At 41.7% G+C, this 22,956-nt stretch overlaps 1 protein-coding gene across 1 annotated transcript in view; it reads right to left on the bottom strand.

Moving 5' to 3' along the window:
- FLT3 (fms related receptor tyrosine kinase 3) overlaps nt 1-22,956 on the bottom strand; it is a 44,190-nt gene that overhangs the window by 14,988 nt on the left and 6,246 nt on the right. The window contains 8 exon segments of the mRNA XM_032982810.2: nt 2,703-2,868; nt 7,407-7,560; nt 7,642-7,781; nt 8,384-8,520; nt 10,839-10,956; nt 13,131-13,246; nt 14,024-14,226; nt 15,911-16,035. Coding sequence (XP_032838701.2) covers nt 2,703-2,868; nt 7,407-7,560; nt 7,642-7,781; nt 8,384-8,520; nt 10,839-10,956; nt 13,131-13,246; nt 14,024-14,226; nt 15,911-16,035 — 1,159 coding nt within the window.

Consider the following 22,956-nt stretch of genomic DNA (forward strand, 5'->3'; position numbering starts at 1 on the left):
AATCAGACCCCTTTTAAGGTGCCTCAGAATGAATACTGAAGGCAAGAGAAATGATAAATCATCTGTTGCTTTTGAAATCCTAAATCTGAAGGATTAAATCCTAATGAAATAATGAGAAAGTAATTAAAAAAGAGTGTCTTTGATAACTGAAAATATAAGGGGATGTGAGATAAATATAAATTTAACAGAGGTCATTCTGTGTATGAAAACTCATTTGCTCTTAGAAGGGAAGTGAAAATCAGTGGTGTGTTAAAACACACAACAAAGGCAAATAGAAAATGGAAATTCTGAAGGAATCTCTGAAAACACGTAAGGGCATTGATAGGAGATATGAATCCTTGGGACCTGAAATTAAAAGCTAAAGAAGGCTACAGATTTAATTAATAAAATTTAATATGATCTATAATCAGGAAGAACAATTTGATAGGGAGAGAGCAGAAATAAAAAAAAAAATGGAAAAAGAAAAATAGGAAATGAAAAAGGATATGAAAGGAATAAAGTAGAAGTGTTGGGAGACAGGATTACACAGAAACCAACTAAAATACGCAAAGTTAGGCTCACAATACATTAAGGTATGTGATGACCTTTTTTATTTTGCTTTGAAAAAGCTTCTGCTTTAAAAACACGTTGAAATCTGCAGTGCTACAGCTTATAGGCAGAATCTCCTGACCCCCCTACCCCTTGCTGTTTCTGGGGAGTTCCAATTGAATATAATATCTACCTCTACTCTTTTTCTCAGGTGATACCTATCTATCCAATGCTAGTACTCAACCAAAAATGGATATCTGTGTGGGATGTTTTTATAGAAGAATGTACTTGTCAGGTGAAATAATCACTAAATTCATGTATTTTTCCCTTAGTTATATTTTTTTTCTCCATAAAATAAATAGGATTATAAATAAATGCAAAGTATAACTACCTAAAATGAACATTCAAAAAAAAAAAAAAAAAAAGTACTTAATCCACAGCGCAGTCAGACGGATAGCTGAGTTATCTGTTTGGAGCAGCCACCAGCCCAAGCTGTGGTGATGCTTGGGGCGGTGAGGCAGCCGTGGCCATGGCCGTGGCCAGTGCAGGGCTGGTGGTGGCTGAGCCAGCCCAGGACATGCTGCTCCGGGGACACAGGCTGGACCTTCTCCTGTCCGGCAGACGGGGATCAGCACTCAGCAACCGCTACTTCTGTGCTGCAAAGGCCATCTGGAGCAGCCCCGAAACCCCCGGCTGCCAGCAGCTGCACCTTACTGATTAACGAGGGTTACCTAAGCTATTTCAAGAGTCCTCAAAATTGTTATTGCTGGCCCAGCCCGCAGCACCTTCTTCTTATCTGGATTGACTTTACACCAGCTGTCAATCATCCAAGCAAAAGTGACTCCTGCTCTTATAAGCAGCGAGAAGAGGTCCACACCAGCTGCAAAGCAAATCCACGCAGCATTATCAGCTGGAGGGAGGTACCTACTGGATAAGGATGAGCAAATGCTCATGGCTGTCCCCTGAGACCTCGTTTCCAAAATCAGTCTTGACCACAAAGAACAGATCTGCCTGGCTCGCGTCAGACATTGCAGATTAGCCACCGACACCCACCCAACACTATCAAAGTTTGCTGACAGCCCTCACTTTATCAGCAGGGACAGAGTTCCTGTGGCCACTGCCAGGAGATGACAATTTACTAATCTGAACTGAGCTGTCTCTGAACCTCATGAAGGTCTGACTCCAATACATCATCTGATGCAGATGAAAAGGCCGGTCTGTTGCAAAGATGACTTAACAAGCTAGCAGATAGAATCAAGTGTACTAAAATGCTAAGGAAAGAAATAACAAAAAGTGTAATCAAGGCTGTGACACAGTTTTATGTAGATGCTAAGAGAGGTTTTAAGAATATGAGAAGAAATCAGTGCAGCCGCATTAACTTCTGCCTAGGTACTGCTTGGTTTTAAAGCTAAAACTTTAAAAGAGCAACTTGGCTCTATTTTCATTGAGGTGAATAAGAGCTGTTACCTTGAAAGCCATGGGACTACTCTGAAAGAAACACTGAAGGAAATTAGATAATGTTATCAAGAAATTAGAAAGCCTAGGGAATGGAGAAATCATTAGTCTTAAACAGGATTCATGCCAGAACTTCATTGTAGGAAATAACAGAAAAGGTAGATAACTAACAGGTTTATTCAAAACATGTTTTGCAGCTGCAGAAGAATACATGACCTGGGTAATGAGCAGAACGGTATGTTTCTGTGGCATAGGCACAGTCGAACAGATCTAACAGCGGCCTGGGAAACGACAGGGCCCTGGACTTGATTTGAGCAGTTTGAAAGACACGGGGAACATCATCAAGAACAGGGTGACAGAAGGGGAACGTGTAGAACTTGTGATCCAGTATGAAAACTGCAACAGGTCTGTAACTGAGAAATGATGTTAGAGAGAAAGGGAATGGCAAAATGCATACAAACTAAAGGCTTGCTAGAAACACAACGTACCAAAGGTTTTATTATAACATGGAGAATAAAGTGATTCTAGAGGTTATCTACGTGAACTGCTGTTGAAAGAAAAATTAATGTTTGGATGTCTTTTGCTAGCACTGGTTCATCACGTGGCCCACCCACATTTTAAAAGCACAAAGAGAGTACAAAACATAGACATTAAGCAGTTCAAATTAGATATAAAGAGGAAACGTTATTATATCAAATTATTCAAAACTATTCAAGTACCTGCGTCCATCCACACTGTAAATTTGTTTACATGGAAATGTTTTTTGGGAAAATATCCACATACATCTAGCTGGTGGATATGCTGTAAAGTTAACTTCGAAGCAAAACTCTTCCTCACCAATTTCAAAATCCTCTATAGAGTTGGTTATATTTATAAATCCCTTTTCTGGAAAAGAAAAAAAAAAACAAAAACCAGAAGATATATTACAAAGGCTGGACTGCTTAATGAAAGAATTTTGCCATCTGTACTTTTTTTTTGTTTGTTTTGGTTATCACAAGCAAAAGAAAAAGTACCATGTTATACCACAGAAGGCATCCTGTTAATCTAAATAAGGCAGTGGTTCAAAATAATATTGAAATGATGTCACTGTTTAGCTGCAGACAAATGATTGGAGACTGCTAAAGTTGCATATTTGGTCAGACTTTCCAAAATGGTCTGACGTTTCTCACCAGTCTGCCCTACAGAGCCACAGGTCTAACAACATCACTATTTATTTGGATTGTTTTAGGTGTGTGTTCCAAGTGTTAGCAGCTGCATCTCCCGGCTTTCCTCTAACAGGGAACAAAACCAGGTGGCACCACCAGCATAATCAGGTGTTGACAGTAGTTGTTTTTCCTTCCCTGAAATGAGCTGAAGATTTTGCAGATGAGTCTTGTAGCTTCCTCCTTTATTTCTCCATCTAAATTAGACATATTTGATGCAAGACAACAGCAACATGAAAAAGTGTTTTGTGCATGAACCATGAGCTGCTGGTACTTGCCCTGTTACGGTGGGATTAGTTTCACCTAATGGAGCTGTCTGAAGTTCAGTGATCCACCTAAGCTACTTGTCTGGACTCTCATAAACTCAGTGGAATGAGACAGGCATGTCCAGATGTACCCCGTCCTGAAAGAGAGGATAACAAAGGTGTACTGAACTGCTTCTGGAAATACCTGTTTCTTGATGCTGACTGCTGAAGGAACCAAAGTCACTGCTGGGGCTAGATGTCTCATGATGTGAAATGAATCCCATCCAAAGAGACTGAACAGAAGACACATGTGGGAGGAGGCTGTCCTAAAGACATCAGTGAGGCTAGGATCAACTCCATAAAAATCACAGAATCTTATATATTGGAAGAGATCTCTGGATATGTCTAGTCCAGCTCCTGCTCAGAGCAGGTCCAACGAGATGAGTTTGCTCAGAGCCATGGCCAGTGGAGTTTGGTATCTCCAAGGAAGTAGACTGTACAACCTCTGGGAAACTTGTGGCAGTGTTTAATCAGCCACATGGTGAAAAACTGCACTGTAGAAATATTGCTGGACTAGGTTTTTCCTTCTGAGTGCTTTTTTTCTGGTTGTAACCCTATATTCTGCTTGGCATTTTTTATCTCTGTCTAGCTTATTGGTTTAAAAAATACTATCTGGAAACTCTCATATAAACCACAAAAATTTCAGTATTTTAAAATATGAAGCAATTCCTTTCATGGCTGTTCTCCTACTTTTTGATATTAAAGGCTTATTGGTAACATAATTTGGATCTTCATCTTCTGAATGATCTTTTGGATCCTCATCCTTCCAGGCAGAATGTCATCTCTGTGTGTATTGCTAACACCACAACCAGCCAAGAGTAGAGGCTTTCTCCAGCGTGCACACAAGGACCTTGGAGCAGGGTATGCCATTTTGCTGGAAAACAACTCAGAAAAAGTAATTTCTTCCTTGAAGGAGAAAGAAAATAGCACATTACTGCTTGGCTTATCATTTTTTGGGCAGGTTTAAGTGTATTTCTGCCAGAGAAACAGTGAACATGATTATTTAGTAATGACAGAGGCGAGATGAAATTCTTGAGACTGGAATCAAAGCTTTCAAGTCTCTGTATTTATTGTATTTGTTTATTTGTTGCTTTAAAACTAACATGTGCTGCAAAATAGCTTGCATATTCCTGAATCAAGATTGTGTAGTGCTAAAAATTCTTCATTCAGCACCGGTGGAAATTGAACATAAGAACTGCAGAAACAAAGAGCCTTGCAGCTGCAGCTGTCGGCATGATCTCTGTCGCGCTTTGAAGCAGCCTAACCACCCTGCCTGAGCTGACCAGCTACACAAGATGGGAGAAGTTGGTGAAGTACCAATTAGCGAAGAGCAAACCAGAGCTGTCTGGCTGCCAGGTGTTATTAGAGATTAGAAGACAACCCATCAATGTAGTTACGCTAGCCAGGCTCCCCAGGCAATGAAGCATGTGCCAACCAAATCAGTTTTCTCTTGGTTAAGTGACAGGGTGACCATTCCCACTGTAGCTATGGGTGCTGACTCAGGCACAGTGATGGTTTAAAGGTAGGACACTGATAGTTTCAGAAACTGCTACCCTACAACACGGACAACCAAGTAAAATCTGCATCTATGTCCCTGCTGAAGTTGAATTTGGGATGATAGCACAAATTCACACTGTCAATGGTTGTCATTAATACCTTAGGCTAAAGGCTGGGGTGGATCAGAAGCACAGGACATGTCTGTATAACCTTGGAGAGAGGAGCAGGGCTGTTAGCTAGTTATGACAACATCCCTCCACTTTAACGCACCATATAAGTAAGCAAACACATTTTTTCATCAGCAAAGCCAACGGGCCCTTAGAAGTTTTGTTGGCATAAAGGGTATTAAGGAGGGTATAGACAATCATTGTAGCTTGGCATACCTCAGTCAAAAAATACCCCACTCAATACAGCCTTCCAGGGACAGTGACTCAAATATCCCCTGTTACTGTGACACATATTCCCACCTGATAATTTATAGATCCAAGAAGCCACTACTTCTGAACTGGACACCAGTACTGAGAAAGAAGAGGATCTTTCCCTACCTCTACACTACCCGCTCACCCCTACCTTCCTGTTTACTACGAAGATGTGTGTAGAAAAAATGCCCAGGTATTGTAGTCAGTTATTGTAAATGATGCAAGAGCTTCCTGCTCAGTGGTAGGCAGAAGCTGAAAATATGGTATCGCACTGGGAAAGTGATTTCTGAAGAGACTGGGGTAAGTATTCTCACTTCCTACCATTCCTAGACTAGGTGTTATAAATTCTGAGAGCAACTACAGCGAAGGTCAAACACACGGTGGGCGCTTTCAGGGCTACAGATTCCAGCTCTGGGTACACCAGTCAGAAAACTACTCCCAGTGTCTACTCCAGCAGCATAGTCCTAACTACAGCTTTCCTTTTTATGCCTTATTTCCAGACTTATGCCTATTTGTATATTATTTCCATCTGAGAAACAAGGTTTGCAGCTGAGGCTGTTCTGGACTAACTTCAACACTGCATGCTTTTAAATCAACATGTTGCTTAAATAAAATGTTGTTTCCTTTGGTATGCTTTTGATTTTTAAAATTTTCAGGCCTTGTGTAGCTTAGTGTTAGAAGGATGGTTCCCTTTGGTGCCTGGAAAGCAGGATACATGCAGAACAACCAATAATGCTGGAGAAGTTGTCTCCCTAGTTTCAGGTTTTCCTTCACATCCATCACAGCTGCAGCAGCACTTCTGCATGGCAGTTTGCCAGCTCTGTCAGCATTCATTATTCATCATCTCTCTGGGCTTACATTCTCTGCAAAGTGTAAAGTTATTTTCTGCTACCAGTTCCACAGGTTTTGGAGCTAAAATTCTTCCCCAGATTTACGTTCCCATCAAAAATTTGGCAAACTCAAATGGCCACTTGTCAGTCACTCCCTCTCCATAAGAGGAAACAGTAATTTCTCATTTGCTCTTGGTTTTGAGTGGGAGAGCCCACAACCAAGACCCCTCCAACTTTTCAATTCCTTCCTGTCAGACCCAGGTCAGGCCTGGTACGGCTTTTGCATCTGCTTTTTTCTGTACAAGAGCAATGAGCACCTGAAGGGACCATACACAACAGCAGAGCAGAGGCCACGAGAACCTCTGCCTTACCTCCCCACTTCTGAAAGTGCAGCAAAGGTGGGGTGGAGGTGCCGTACGTGAGTGAAAGGGAGGTGCAGTGGGAGCAAGTGGTGAGGAGGAGACTGAGACCATGGCTACAGATTTTCAAAGCCCATACTGAAGTCACAGCAGGACATTTCTGTCTTACGTTAGTTGAAACAAGTCTCTGGTCAAACTAATACATGGAGCATTAGCAGCTGAACACGCAAGGCAGGTCATGCATTTTATACTCTTGGCCAGCTCCAGCTTATGCAGTGCTTTACCTTCAGCTATTTGTATCTGCTCTGCATCTGCCTACATCAGAGTTGGTGGCACAGAGAAGGACTACACAACAAGACTACTCCCTCCTGCCCAGAAATCCCAAGGCATACCCCCCTGGGGACCCTATAGCTTTGTGTCCCCACCCTGGCTTTGTGTCACACTGGCTGAGAGTCACCAACAATAACATAAAATGAATCCCAGCCTGTGTTTCTAGAGATACCATTGAAACAATCATGTAGACTAGATCTCTAAACAGCACCATTTCAGTTCACTTCTAAAAGCAACGTCTTTTAATGGGAATTATTTGAAAAGCAATATAAAGAAAAGGTTGATGATCTTCAGGTACCAGAATGAATCAGTTCAGATTAATCGCTCGGCTCTTCTGGGCTGCCAGTAAGAGCAAACACTTCTCCCTTAGAAAAGGAACTATAAAGATACGCTGCATATTGGCAAGCAAAGAACTGCCACATGGAAAACAAAGCAAAACAACCAACCGAGGGACAAAATTAACACTGAGGGTTGAAATTACCTAAAACTGTAACCAAAGCAGTTTGATTCGGATGAACAGTAGAAGAACAGGTATAATGTCCACTATCACTTCTTTCTGCCGCTGAAGCAAACACATACTGGATCCGAATTGCTGAGTGATCTGTTTGATATTCTAATCCTTCAAACTGGCGATCCTAGTTTTCAACAGAGATTCCCATTTAATCAGTTGTTAGTGTCCAATATTACCAATTTTAAAATACGTCCTGTCTTCTTACCTCCTCAACTTCCTTGTTTTCGAAAGATAATTTTATTCTGAATTTATAATTACGGTGAACAGCTTTGCATCTGATCAGCAACGGTTCCCCGACTTTAAGAAGTATTTCAGGTAAAGGTGTTGCTTGTCTTTCATTTAGATCTACAAAATCAAAACATAGTCACTAAAACAAATGTCACTTTGCCTGGAAAAATGCTCAGTTAAATCCACATTTTTTCTGCTAATGCTGCATAGACATTGTAATGGTAATTAGAATTCAGGAAAATTACTCATTAAACATGAAATTAGTAAATTTGATGGATTTAGATGTCTCAAACCAAATTTTTTCATAATTTACAAGGTATCTATAGGGCACACCTCAGAACAGTTTTGCTCTGGTCACGTTTATTTAAAAAAAACCAAACAAACCTGAATTTATATATTAATTTATAATTATTTGTAAATGTATATATTTGAGAACACTTTGAAGAGCATTACCATGCAACAGAGTCCTAAAAGCATGAAGAAAAAGTTAGTAGATATTTAGCAAATGCAGAAGGGCAAGACATTTTTTTACAGAGTCTAAAAATAGCTATTAGAATTAGGTTTTAAACATGCGACAGAGCAATCATATTCACTGTTAGATTTGTTTCAGTGATTATAAACAAGTAGCTTAGCCCAGAAAGCGTACTCAGGTGAGTAGTGCAACTAACTTCAGAGGCAGGATCCAGCTCGTATGTAAGTAAACCTTAGTGGGAAGTTACCTATTGTAAAGAGGCTGGTGCATTCTCTGCCCAGGTCATTAACGGCACAGCACCATATATAAGTTTGAAATAATTCATGTTGTACCTTCTGTATGCCATCTATTTCCCCAGTTCCTTCATGTATTTTATCAGGGCAACTGCAATTACAAGCACAATTATTCATTGACTCATTTGGTTAACCTCAAGCAAATAAATCTGATAAATCTCCAAGCCATGAGAATATGCAAACAATAGTGGGAAAACTGGATCTTACATAGCTGAATAAAAAGGAACTAGGAAAGGTGAAGATAAGAAAATAAAAATGTCACAGGCTAGGCCAAAACATGAGCTGAAATGACCTGAGTATGCCCAGACTGGCTCATAGACAGGTAATGCTGTGACTAAAATCTGGACAAAAGTGAAATCATGGAGGTTGAGCTTTCGCACCACATCTCTGAACCCACTGTGGTGGGAACTGCAACAAATCCAGTGGCCATTATGAGACCCAGATCCCCAGCTGCCATGCTGCAGAGAAAGGCATTATTCCCACTGTTAATGGAATCAACTTTACATATAAATAGAATGGAAAAAAATAAAATCATTTAGCTTGGAAAATTATGATCCCTTGTAAAATCTTCCCAGCTCTAATTCTTAAGGGGAAGTCCCTGGTGACTGGAAAAAGAGAAACATTGCAGCCATTTTTAAAAAGGGTAGAAAGGAGGGCTCTGTGAACTACCGACCTGTCAGCCTCACCTCTGTGCCTGGAAAGATCATGGAACAGATCCTCCTAGAAGCTATGCTAAGGCACATGGAGGACAGGGAGGTGATTTCAGACAGCCAGTGTGGCTTCACCAAGGGTAAATCCTGCCTGACCAACCTAGTGGCCTTCTATGATGGAGTGACAACATCAGTGGACAAGGGAAGAGCTACGGATCTCATCCATCTGGACTTCTGTAAGGCCTTTGACATGGTCCCCCACAACATCCTTGTCTCTAAGTTGGAGAGATATGGATCTGATGGATGGACTGTTTGGTAGATGAGGAATTGGTTGAATGGTTGCATCCAGTGGTCAACAGCTCCATGTCCAGACGGAAACTGGTGGCAAGTGGTTTCCTTCAGGTATCTGCACTGGGACCAGTACTGTTCAATATCTTCATCAATGACATAGACAGCGGGATCAAGTGCACCCTCAGTGAGTTTGCAGGTGACACCAAGCTGAGTGATGTGGTTGACACACCTGAGGGGTGGGATGCTGTTCAGAGGGACCAGGACAAGCTCCAGAAGTGGGCCCATGTGAACCTCATGAGGTTCAACAACGCCAAGAACAAGGTCCTGCAAATCGGTTGAGGCAATCCCCGGTATCAATATAAGCTGGGGCATGAAGGGATTGAGAGCAGCCCTGCCAAGAAGGGAAGAAGGACTTGGGGGGTACTGGTGGATGAAAAGCTGAACATGAGTTGGCAATGTGCATTCGCAGCCCAGAAAACCAACCACATCCTGCATCAAAAGGGGTGTGACCAGCAGGTCGAGGGAGGTGATTCTGCCCCTCTACTCCGCTCTGGTGAGACCCCACAGGGAGTACTGAGTCCAGCTCTGGGGCCCCCAACATAAGAAGGACATGGACATGTTGAAGCAGGTCCAGAGAAGGGCCACAAAGATGATTAGAGGACAGAAGCACCTCTCCTATGAAGGAAGGCTGAGAGAGTTGGGGCTGTTCAACCTGGAGAAGAGAAGGTTTCAGGGAGACCTTATATCAGCCTTTCAGGACTTAAAGGGGGCCTATAAGAAAGATGGGGACAAACTTTTTAGCAGGGCCTGTTACAATAGGACAAGGGGTAATGGTTTTAAACTAAAAGAACGTAGGTTCAGACTAAATGTGGGGAAGAAATTTTTTACAATGAGGGTGGGGAAACACTGGAACAAGTTGCCCAGGGAGGTGGCAGATGCCCCATCCCTGGAAACATTCAAGGTCAGTTTGGACAGGACTCTGAGCAGCCCAATCCAGTTGAAGATGTTCCTGCTCATTGTAGGGGGATTGGACTAGATGACCTTCAAAAGTTCCTTTCAACCCAAACTATTCTATGATTCTATGATTCACATTGCCAAAAAATGTAAAAATCTAGAGGGGAAATGAGATACCTTTGATTTGCTCTTGTGACATCAAAATGCTAGAATCTGAAATGGCTTTTTTCAAGCCAAAAGATGAAAGTTTCCGAAAGACTGCAACAGCTAAAATTTCTAAGAAAAATATGTTGCAGCACTCCAAAAGTGGATCATGCAGACACAGGTTTTCAACCAGCACGTGGGTGTGCAACCCAGCAGAGCCTGTCTCCAAAAATTCTGACCCAAAACTCTTCTTCAGTTATCTCCCCAGCTCACCAGCCACACTAAGCAGTACAAAGCCTCCCTGTTATTCTTCAGAAGATGGTAAACTTTCAGTCTAGAGATTCAAAATGCATATAAACATACACCATACCTCTTTTCAGGTGTTCTGCAAAATATCCACTCCACAGAGGGCTGGGGGTAGCTCTCAGATACGCACTCGATAGCATCCGATGTTTCCCTTTTCCTGAAATAGGGTTTGCCTGGTTTCTCTGTTAAAAATCATGCAAATGTTTAAGAATGTTGAAATAATTTTGGAACAGTGTTTAGCTCATTTCATAGTACATGAAGTATCACAGCTGTAATTTGTTTCAGGAGGTTTCAACACTGAGGGAATAGAAAATGATTCCACCCTAGGGATATTGTGGGTTGGTTTCATGAGCTTTTCAGCCTTGGTTGCTAAAGGCACAGCTTCCCTATATCAAAGGCCTGCCTCTATACACCAGAGGATAATCCTGAGACTGATGCTGAAAGGTGTACTTTTGCTGTGGTTTCTATTAATTTCACTGGGCAGGAGCACAGATAACTTTCGAAATCACAGGCCAAGTCAGTGGCCTTTGGTGGAGTATCTGTTGAGACTACAAAGTCTCTACACAAAATGGGATCATTTCATACTACTCAGTCAGATCAGATACAGAGTGGAAAAACAACTGGTGATAATGACTTCTGATAACCATCAGACTTCTCTATCCTATATCTGTTACCCAGGGGAAAAAGGTTCCTAGACAACTCCCAGTCCCCTGAATTCGTCAGTCACAGACTTGAACTAAGCACAGAAATTTAATGCATTAAAACTGCTAAAGATTTGACTCAAAAGGAAGATCACCGAGTCTGGTTTTAGGTCATTTTACAGTGAGATTCCAAACAGAAGAGTGACATTTCCTTTAGACTCATATATCCACTGCCTGCAAGGTGACACGCTAAGGTGAAACTAATACTTTTGGCTTTTTAATTTCTTTCTTCGTTTATCTCTTATAAGCTGGGCCTTTTTTTTTACCTATAGAGATTCACATCTCAGTGGAAGGATTCACATCTAGCCTGGAGGATTTTATGAGAGATGTAATTATGATATTTGATTCAAAGGAGCAAAGAGAATGCAATCCAAGCAATTGATATGGAAAAGATCTTTATTGAGACTGTTTTGAACTACTCTTGCTTGCACTTGTAATAACGTTTTTTACCTCTAAAGCCTAATTGATATAGTAGAGAAGGCAATATTTAATTAAAGCTTTAATACCCTATCCCCTCAGTGAAGCTGTTCAAATTATAATCGAGGCAAGCAATAGGCCTTCAATTAAAACAAGGAGAGACTAGAATTGACACCTCTGACACCAGAGAGAGAAAAAAGAGACAAGAGAGAAAAGTCAAACAGAAGAAATACTTTAAAAAGAAATAAAGAGGGAATAAAAAATGTTGACTAGTCACAGGTTATTAAAAACAAGTCAAGTAATGATGCTTGTTGTTAAACCTCTCTCCAGAAGGATTTGCCAGTCTTTTAGCTGTTTGGATTGATGTTTTGCCTTCTTTCATTGAAATTTATTTTGTATTTTTAATTTTTATCATTAAATTTGGCCCTTTCCAGACAAAATAATATAGTATTTGCCTTCTGTTAAAAAAAATCATGTCAACATGGTTCCTTTTTTTTAAAAAAACCTGTTCTTGGACACCCCTACTTAGAAACAGAAGCTTGAACTTCATTGCAGCAGTTTCTTCTACGTCAGATATGTCTCTTGTGTGATTCTTGAGAAAATTAAATCAAACCTGCTCCCACTGTGAGCCTTTCAAAAAGTTGCACATCACACGAGTTCTGTCATGAGCATTTAATAGCAATTAAAATCTCAGCTTCTCGGGCACCCTTGTGCTGAGCAGCTTCAGTACTGATGTGTTTTCCCCTAAAACCCAATAAACAAGTAAAGGCTGGCACTGAGAAGAGGGAGAGTGGGACAAAGCATTGCTTTGGAGCACCAGAGACCTGAAAATAAAAGGCATGTCCTGAGCTGGTCCAGATAACAGCCCAGCTGGCAACACTGAGAATAAACAGATTAAGATGCAAGCAAACAAATCTAGCCCGTGAGCTCTGAGAGCACATAAAATCCACCCTCGATTTGTCCCTTTGGGCACAGAGGGGAATCTCTCAAAGGAGAGAAGAGAGTTGGCGTGCCTTTACATCTTTATTTGTTCATTTGCATGGTTTATTGACTAGTGAAAGCTGACTCTCATGCAGTCTGTGGTTTTGACTTCAACCTCAAAGACAGCTCCAAGTCCTGCGCAAATCTAGGAAGATGCCTGAAATGCAGCACACCAGAGCTTCATTGCTTGGACTGAACTTGAGCCTCTCGCCTTGAATCTACTGATGGAGTAACCCTTTTCATCTAGATGTACTTACTTCGGATGAGAACAGACACAACTACTGTGTAATTGCCGGTTTTACTTATGACTGAGAGGGTGTATTTTCCAGCTTGTGCTTCTTTTATTTGGGAAAAAGCCAAAGATGTAACATATCTATAAAACAGAAAATAAAGCTCAATTTGCTATCTAGAAGGTAACGTGCAGCACCCACAATAAAACATTAGCCCTTTAGCTCTTGCAAAAACCCTTCAGAGATGCTAGCATTCGTTATTCACATAGTGCACTTCAACCTGAAGTGTTTTCATCATGTATCTTCCTACACAAGCAGCACATGGGAACTTAGAACCACAGGTACCACATGCTTAACGCTGAGTATTGGGATGGATGGACTTCCTGAGCTTAGGACAGCTGGGGAGGTCCACAGGGAAATGCTTTACCTACACTGCCATCCCACATTTTTTGCAGGGGGAGGCAATAATCCAGCCTCAGGTTCCAGCCTAGGTTTGGCTGTGAGAATTAGGAAGCTGTTGTTGTTCCTGATCTGTAGTGTGACCCTAACAAGTTGCAAAATTCTTCATGACTCTGTTACTTTGACTAGAAAAATTATGGTTTTGCCTCACGTGAGCATTGCAAAGCTCAAATTGATCAATGCCAGAAAGTCCTTGGTGACTCCCATGCATGTTGCCATCCAAATTAAAAGGAAGAGCTTAATTGAAACTATTCTTGGCTTTAAGATTCATATATGTCTATGTGTCTAAATGACAATCAGCAATGTGATGCTGGGTAACAACAAAGAAAGATCAGAAGATTTTAAAAGACAATACATAACATGAAATTAAATGCAAGTACAGTCACAGAAAATATTCCATTTGCATCGTGAAAGAAATGATCTCTTAAAGGATCTTTGATCCAGCACACCCCTTGACTTACCGATTCTCTGAGTCCAGTGAAGGTTTACAAGCTTTGCTCTCTTTAAAGAACCAAAAGCATGAAATGATGTCTGAAATGTTCATTATCATTCTTAATTCAATATCTTCAAACACATTGACTTCCACATTTTTAGTTGGTTCATAGATGTTCTCTGTTCCTTGAGAATTCAAATAACAACCAAGATCTTCCAAAATGTTGGAAGTCTGCAATAATAGGGGATAGACTGTAATATATTTATTACAAATTAACTTTATTTGCTTTTTTACATTAAAATGTTTTTAAAGGATGTTCTTCTGGAAAAGCTTTCATAAACGAATAATTCCTTCTAATGCCCAAATATGAACACTAATTATACTGAAATAACACTTCCTTCATACCTTCATTTTGCTGGTTGTTTTTGTTTTTCTTTTTTTCCTTTTATTTTTTTTTTTTCATTTCTACTGTTGAACTTATTCATAAATATGTTGAATTCTATTGCACAAGGAAACACTATAGGATTCCTGTTGAATTAGTTAATTCTATTCTCTAGATGGACATCACAGAACTATTTTAGCCAGAAACATGATAATTTCCCTTAGGCTATTCTTTACTTTCATTTTTGTTTTCCTTTCATGTAGAACCATCGGAAGACATGGAACTATAACATGACCTTTTTGTTTGCAACCTTGATGCAAATGCAAAGTCAGAATGTATTTTTTTTTTAGCATCCCTTTGCTTGTCACTGCAACATCTGGCTAGACTGGTCCTTGACTCCTCGGGGGCTTTGCTAAGTAAGGAACATTTGAGCTGGGTGCCTTCACACCTTTCATTTCCTCACCATTGAATACAGCTAAAGGAGAATTGCAAACAGAAAGAGAATATTCCACAGTCATTCTGAAAGCCGCTGATGGATTAAGGAGTCTCTAATCTTAGCTGTAGCAAAAGGTGGCAACTAAATAGTTCCATCTGAAGAGTAGCCCTAAATGTCTCCCTTACTTTGGTGGGTGAAATTTATCTGGTGTACATTTATAAAATGATGGAGTTCATTGCATTCTGTTCCACACTGTGTCCGGCCAGTTGGTTCTTCTCATTCCTTGCTCCTTCTTCTTCTCTTCACTTGATCTGAGAAGTATCTAGAGGTAACAGCCATATTCTGCCCTGTCACATACAAGGACAGTACAGCTTTGTCTGGTATACCTTCATTTGTTATCTGAATTATTGATTTATTTGTCCAGGAATTAATAAGATTTCATAAGACTATCTTGAAACAAGAATCCTCAGGAAATATTTTAATCACAGGTCTCAGATGCTTTATAATTCAGTTGCACACCATCTCTTCTTGGCCTTCTGCCATTTCGAGTCAGAAGAGGAGAAGAAAAAAAAAATCATATTTGATTCCTCATCCAGCTTTGGTGTCTCAGTCAAGGTTTAGACCAGGCAGGGATCTGTGGGCTTTGGTGGTGGAAACAGAGGGTGGTGCAGCTTCCCCATCAGTCCCAGCAGCTGTGGCACGCACACACCGTGCCAGGCCACCAGCTCACACCAGGGCCTTGGCAATCCCCTCTTAAGAGAACTGTTTTTTACTCTGATACATTTCCAGTAATATCCAGCAGTATTCAGCAATATTCAGGCATGCTGATGTGAGACAGCATCAAGGCAGCAATTTAAAAATGTGGTTTAGAGAAAACAGGTATTTATCTATTTACAGTTTCAAAGTATGAATTGTGATATGTATTTCCCTCTAACCCTTTGTAATCTTATGTAACCTTCTTCTTTTTTGGCCTAACCCTGGTTATTTTGACTGTAACATCCCCACAGCCTATAGGTTTCAGATGTGGTAAGCTTCTGGGAAGGTATTTCTGGAATTACAGGAATATTTTATAAGCAACTTGTTCTCTGTTAGATTACCTTAGGAGATACCGATGTTTCTCGTGTTCCTGAACTTTCATCCTTCTGGCTGATAAACACACACATAATCTCAGATGTATTTTGATTCATTGCAGAAGTGAAAGTAACTGCTGTCATAACAAGAACTGTAAAACAGAAATAGAAAACAAACGTAGTCATGTCTAGATCTCTGCTCAGGGATAATAATTTTAGTAAAAATAAAATACAACAAAACTGTAGAAAGATTACGTGCTTTTGTTTTTAAAAGAAGGCAAGAAGAATAGGCAGATATATCATGTGCATCTGCAAACTGCATTTGTGCATTGAAGCTGAGTGGAAGCACTCTTTGGAGAACCTTTCAAAAGCACGGATACATCACACTTTAGAAGTATGTCCCATAATATTGCAGAAAATGTCTAAAGACAAAAACCTCTATGTGCTATGGAGGCTCCTTTAGAAACCACATTATACAACACAGGCTCCCTCCTGCAGCTCACTTCTGTGCCAGGGTCTGGGAAAGGGCCCTGCAGCACCTAACCCTGCAGCCGCAGGTCAGCGTTTGCCTGTTGTGAGCCAGAGGATGATTATGCACCATCCCTCCCATCAGCACTAAGGAGGTGTCCAAGTCAGAAACACTCCCCAAGCACCCCTCACTCCTGCTCAGATCAGTAGCAAAACAAAGTCATCCAACTTGCAATGGCAAAATGAAGTCCTCCAACCTGCCTTTAGAGCCCACGCTCTGCTCTCCCCAGGACTCAAGATCTACTCTTCCCTTTCCCTTCTCCCCAGGACAGGCTGTATTTGATCTGACATACTGAACACTCTCCTGAGCCTTCCTGGCATGGATTTGTGCACCCCAGCAACTCCCAAGTGAGGTCCAGGTTAGATGCTTCTTCCCCTGAGCTGTCATTCACAGCCTTGTGCTTTTTCCCCTGTGGGAAGAAAACAAGGCAGCAACTCCCACCATTTTGATGAAAGCAGATGCAGAATGTGGAGGTCAAGGAAGAGTAAGCTCATGGCTTTCTCCCACCTTCTCCTTCCTCCATACCTGGCTGGCTCTGTCATGCCCCAGGGGCTGTACAGCCAGGGCAGCTCACTTGCTAGCTCCCAGCCCTGGCAGCAGCAGCAAATGTCATTCCTCATGCATAAGGAGCAGTGCGGGAAAGCTTTTGGTGCCTCAAAGGCATCATCTCCCTGGAATGCTTCATGTGAGCTTTTCTGCAGGGACTCCAGCTTGAAAAGCCACCTTTTAGTTTTAAGGGAGATAAATAGTAACCATGCCTTCAGTGTTGCACATCAACAAGAAAAACAGAAGTAAGACTGCACAACTGACTTGGTGAAATGTGTCTGATTTCCATTAAGTCCCTAAAGCCAGCCCTCAACAGTACAAATAAGCACTGAATCATAAAATCACATCTCTTTCGTGGTGACATGGAAAATTTCTGCCCTTGGGTCTTTTTTTTTTTTTCTTTCTTTTCTTTTTTTTTTTTTTTGTTCTTTTCCCCCCAGCTCCTGAGATGGTTGGACATGAAGCAAGGTACAGAGTTGAAAGGAGGAAAAAGGGTAAATATATCAGGAAGAACCTGAAGGATGAAAGTAATGATATTGTTTCTGCAAGTGATGGAAAAGCAAAACTGGGAAAAGGAAGAAATAAATAAGAGTTGCTGCCATCTCCTTTTTGATGTCTGTGCCTTCTGGAGCTGCCCAAGCTCTAAATTGGCAACACTTTGATAACCTCTTCTCAGCCCTCTTGACAAATGTGGATTAAGACTGAGCCCTTCTCATTCAGGCACCTAACATACACTTAATTTTGGGTGCCACCTTTCCACATTATACACAGGCAATCGCCTGCTTTTGCAGACCTCTGAGGAAGAACCTGACCATCTGTCTGTGATTCCTAAGAAAGGTGAACAGGCCTTCTTTGTGGAGACACGTTTCTCCCTCTATTGGCTATGAGGATAAAGTTGGCACTTATGAGACAGTGAGTGCCAGAAAGTAGCTGAAAGGTAGGTATGCATTAGGTATCTACATCAAGCATGCTGAATTCTTCCCCATCAATGCAACCCAGGTTTCCAGCACTCTCACTAGCTCTTCACCAAGTCCTTCTCTGCTCAGCTTTCTCCACTTCTGTTTGTTGGCCACTTTATCTTTCACCCTTTTCAAACCAGAGACCATTTGACTGGCTCACAGCCGGGGGCCTAGCTGGTGGAAACCCTCCTACGTCCATTGATTTCCAAGACACACCAGCTGAAACCACCTGAAAATGCAACCTCAAAAGTTCAACTCATTTGGACCGTTGAGCATTTCCTTGCTTCAACTTTCTGATTTGCAAATAGTTTTTATTGTACAAGCCAAGTTACTTTATCCCTGGCATTACTCCTCTTTGCTCACATTGCCTTGTTAGCGGAATTCCTAACACCGCAGGAGGAAAGGGAAAGATGTATTTAAACACCAACAGGGAAAAAATTGGCAGCTAAAAGTTAGGCAAAAGCAGACAGATGTAGCAACCAGACTGTGAGTGAGACATGCAAACAAGATGCCCAATGAATTGGAACTGCATCTGTAAAGGACAGCATGTGGGAGTCTATGCTGGAAGAGGGAGTAGTGAGCAGCCTGACACCCTCATGTCTGAAAGAAAACGTGACTCTGCCCGTTAACTGCTAGAGCTTGTCACTGCTGTCCTCCGCCTTTATTTGTGTGAAATCCAGGAAGGTTTTTAGAGTAAGGAAGGATATTTTGAACCTGAGATGATTCCAGCTGCTTTACAATGAGAAAAAAATGATAGTCAGAAGCATTTACATGACATGGAATGGCCTAAATTTGTGTAGGTCTTAGAGAAATATGTTACATTGACTAAAGAGAAAATGAGAGTCTGAATGAGCTTTTCAGAAAAAGCAGAATCAAGAAAAGAAATATTGTGAAAATGGTAATGCTCTGATTCACTGTGTTCATCTTTCAGCTTCTATATGGCCAGTTCAGGGACTGCTGTTACGGTCTGCACATCAGTCATCCTCCCAAAAGCCCAAAGTAAGAACTGCTGAGACCGAAAGGACTGGGTAAGGAATATCAAATATGTAGCGTGCATAATAACACTGCGTATTGCCAGACTGTAGTGAAGCTGGAATGGAAGTAAGTTGCTGCCTCTGAACAATGTTTGTTTATTCCTGCATTCCATCTTCATTATCTTTTTATAGGTTATACAAAAATAAATGCAGTAGGAGAAATCTTTTTCTCACTGAAGTCAGACAAACCTCTAAGCTGAGTCAGGATTTCATCAAGACATGTAGGCACATACGTGGGGAAATGCCTGTACAAGTCAAAAAGTGGGCTACACGTGACAGTGCTGATAAGAAAGGCCTGAATCTACTGGAGACATATCAAAAGAAGCAGCTATGTTTAATCTAGTTCAGCTATCATATAGCTCACCTAGTGGAATCGCTTACAAAATTTTATTTTCAAATGGGGAATGACTAAACTAGCCTTTGGAAAACTGGGAAAGCCACTCCAAAATACGTTGAAAGTCTGAGTTGACCAGAAAGAGAACAGCTGAGGAACTGGTGCACTGTGAAGGATGAAGAGAGAACCTTTCTCTTCATTCCAAGGGATTCATGTTGTGTTTCTGTTCAACTCAGGGTGCTTAGCATTTTACAGAGCAGTCAGGCCTTTCCTAGGCATGGGACAATCTTCCACACTGCTTAACAGCTCAGGAGACTTACAAAAAGCAAACTGTGTTTTGATTCTTATTTGGCTTCTGACTGTTTTCTCTGGGTGAGACTCTCTGGATCAACTTTCCAAAATTTTCATCTTGATTAGGGAAGGTAGAAAGACCCGTTTTTTCCAGGAAAGTGGTAGTTCTGCCACAGTCATGTGCTGCCAGAAACAAATCCTTAAAAGTGGTGGCATGGATGAGCCTAATAAGCATGCATCAACCCTTAAAAAACCCACACCTTTGCATGTGGCTGCCTTTTTCTCAAATCACCCCCAAAGTGGTAGATCCTGAAGTAAGAATTTTATTCAATATAAATATGATAAAAATCAGAGGGAGGCAGCACAGGTAGAAAGAACTGATCTTAAGTTAATTCCTACCTTTTACCCATATCTTTTTTCTCTCCCATCAAACAACTTTTCTCCTTCCCCTCCTTTCAGCACATCTTCCTTCCGCGATGTCTTCATCCTTTCAGCTTAAATAACTCCCAGCTTCCAAAAAAATGCAACCTGTGAGCTCATTCTCACATGATGCTGCGGCCAGAGGTGTTGTTCCATGTTGCAGAGTAATAACCACGTTAGAACAAGGTTTAACAAGCAAGGTGGGTGACAAGATGCCTCTGCTGCTGCTCATCCTAACTGTGACTAGTTGTTGTAGCACGGGATGGGGTAAGTCTAGGTGAGGACCAGCCATTTATCTAGTCTCACCAGTTAATGACAAAAAACATCAGATGAACTGATTGAATCGTTCACAGTCGTGTTCAAACATGAGTGAGATTTGAGGTGGAAAAAAAAAAAGCCTATAGAGTGTGGTAGCTCTTGAGGGGGGTTTAGTGGAAGGGAACCAAGAATCTCTGGACTTGAATCACTGAGCAGGAAAGCAGTGAGAAGAGGGGAGTAGAGGAGGCCGCGTGGTTTCAGAAAGTGCTTAATTAGGCTCTGTGTACTGCGTCAACATTTAAAAATGGGAAACAACACTGACATCATAGAGCATCCTGGAATGCTGCTGTCACCTGCCAGTTTTGTTTGCCATCGCCTGCAACTCTCCACCTGGAATATTTTTCCACCAGGATCCGGCCCCCTCTCCGTCTGCCCCCCCACCCCCATCTTTCCCACCCGAGGCCATTCACGTTACGCCGTTACACGCTGTTTCTTCCCGCGGGTTTTTCCGCCCGGGAGCGGAGTCTCGGTGCAGGGAGACCGAGAGCTGCGAGCGCCAACGCACCGGCGGCCGCCAGGGGGCGCTGCCGCCCCGCGCCCTCCCGCACCGCCCCGCGCCCGCCCGCGCCGCCCCGCGCCCGCCCGCGCCGCCCCGCGCCCGCCCGCGCCGCTCCGCGCCCGCCCGCGCCGCTCCGCGCCCGCGGCTCCGTCCGCGGCACCGGGCGGCGGAGGCGGCGCTGAATGCGCGCTCGGGCCTTTGAAGCGCAGGGGCGGTTTCCTGACGGGGAAGCCGTTTGGCTCCTGTTCGCTTGCGGAGGAGCTGCCGTGCGCTTGTTTATGGCTAGGAAATGAAACGCGAAACAAACAAACAAACAAATCCTTGTAAATCCTGTCATACACTGATTAAATCATTGATGACGGGTAACTGGGGTTTTTTTCCTTCTTTTCTTCCATGGGGTCTCCAGCAAACATTTTCTGGTTTTCTACCAAAAGGCAGAAAACTTAAAAAACCTGACCCTTTCTGGGAGGATCCCGTGGTCATCCTTGAATGGCTCAGAGAGGATTCTGACTCAGTTCTATCATTTTGAAATAAATAAAAATAAATAATAAAAAAAAAGGTATTTTTTTTGGCACAGGAACAACTCATGCATATACAGCAAAAACTTCCTACTCAGCAGAACATCTTCAAATAGGTTGTGCCTTTCTTTATTATAGTGGTCTCAAAAGTGTTTCTTTTGCACAGATATTAAATCAGAACTTGTTGCCACAGTGAATAATCATTTCTAATTTATTCAGTGCAAATGCCAGCAAAAGGTTCTGCTGCTTGATAACTTGGTCACTTTATGTCAGCTTCTGTAGTAAAACTACACTGCCTCTGCTTAATAAGTTCGCTTCCCTAGTCCTTCCAAATTTAATCTATGCCTGAATCTGAAAAATCTTTTTTCAGTATATGAGAAAGAAAGAAGAAGTTTGCTTAGTCTACCTCAGGAACACAGTTTGCCACATGCAGCATAGATGACTCTGACCACAAATTATTTTTCTATATTTTCAGTTTTCCTCATCTACTCCTCAACCCTCTATTTCCAGGTCCCAGATGAAAACAGCTGCAAGAAATTTACTCTTCCACATTTTTTTTTTTTTTTTAAATGCATCTGATGCCTTGGACACTGTTTCCAAGAATTTGTCCTCTGCCTTGTTATGTTCTAACGTGGGGTTTTGGTACAGATTTCCGCAAACTTCATCTTTTGGATAAAATTATGGTTTTCAATGCTAATATCTTTCTTCTTAGAGGAGGACAGTCAGCAGCCCTGCCTATGGCTTATTGCAGCCAGCTTTATAGACTACACAGAGATTTTAACCAAGAATAATTGAGACGGTTGAAGATTTCAAATAAGGTATCACACTGGGCATGCATTTTACACTCCTCTGTCAGAGAACCAAACAAAATCTTCTCCAGCAGAACAGGTAGCTGGGAGTCAGCAGAGCTACTCTTGTTTTTCTACCAATTACTTACAAATATGTTTGCTTCACTACCTTATGTAGTGATTAAGCTAATGATGACACGAAGTGCAGGCATATTTTTCACATGATACTGTCACATATCCAACTTTCTTGACTACTTTTGCCATTTACTTTATTGCAGACTGATTCCCAGATCATGCTCTGTGATTCACATTGTGATTTCAGCACTCATTTAAGCCAGGACAAAGAACAATCCAGTTTGACTTATCTACATATTTCTACAGTTTTTCAGACTTTTTAATCATATACCTGCCCTCCTGAGTACATGAGACTTGCTGTTCCTCCAGGAATGAGTTGCTGTTAGTGAGGGATTGTGTAAATCTATAAGCAGCCCAACCCCTTCATCTGTTACAGGCTTATTTGCTAAATACGGACTGGCCCTAGCACCGCATTGCTCCTTAATTTATAGATTTGCTTTGAAATCACTTTTTTGAGGTAGTCTATGCCAGTAACTCATGGTTTTTATCTGAAAAAAAAAAAAAAAAAAATCACCTTGGCATGAAGCAAATCCTGAAGGCTGAAGCAAGCAAGACATTTAGCTCTCTTTATCTCTCTGGCATGCCTCTTCTGGTTTTTGTTTACCCGGGCTTGGGTGAGGATGGGCTGCAGGGCTATATTCAAACCCTTATTTGCCTTTCATTTCACTGAGATAACTTTCCATCTACCTTCCCTGTGAGTCC

This window comes from Tyto alba, unplaced genomic scaffold, assembly GCF_018691265.1.
Source record: "Tyto alba isolate M040663 unplaced genomic scaffold, T.alba_DEE_v4.0 Super-Scaffold_2, whole genome shotgun sequence".
Lineage (NCBI taxonomy): Eukaryota > Metazoa > Chordata > Aves > Strigiformes > Tytonidae > Tyto > Tyto alba.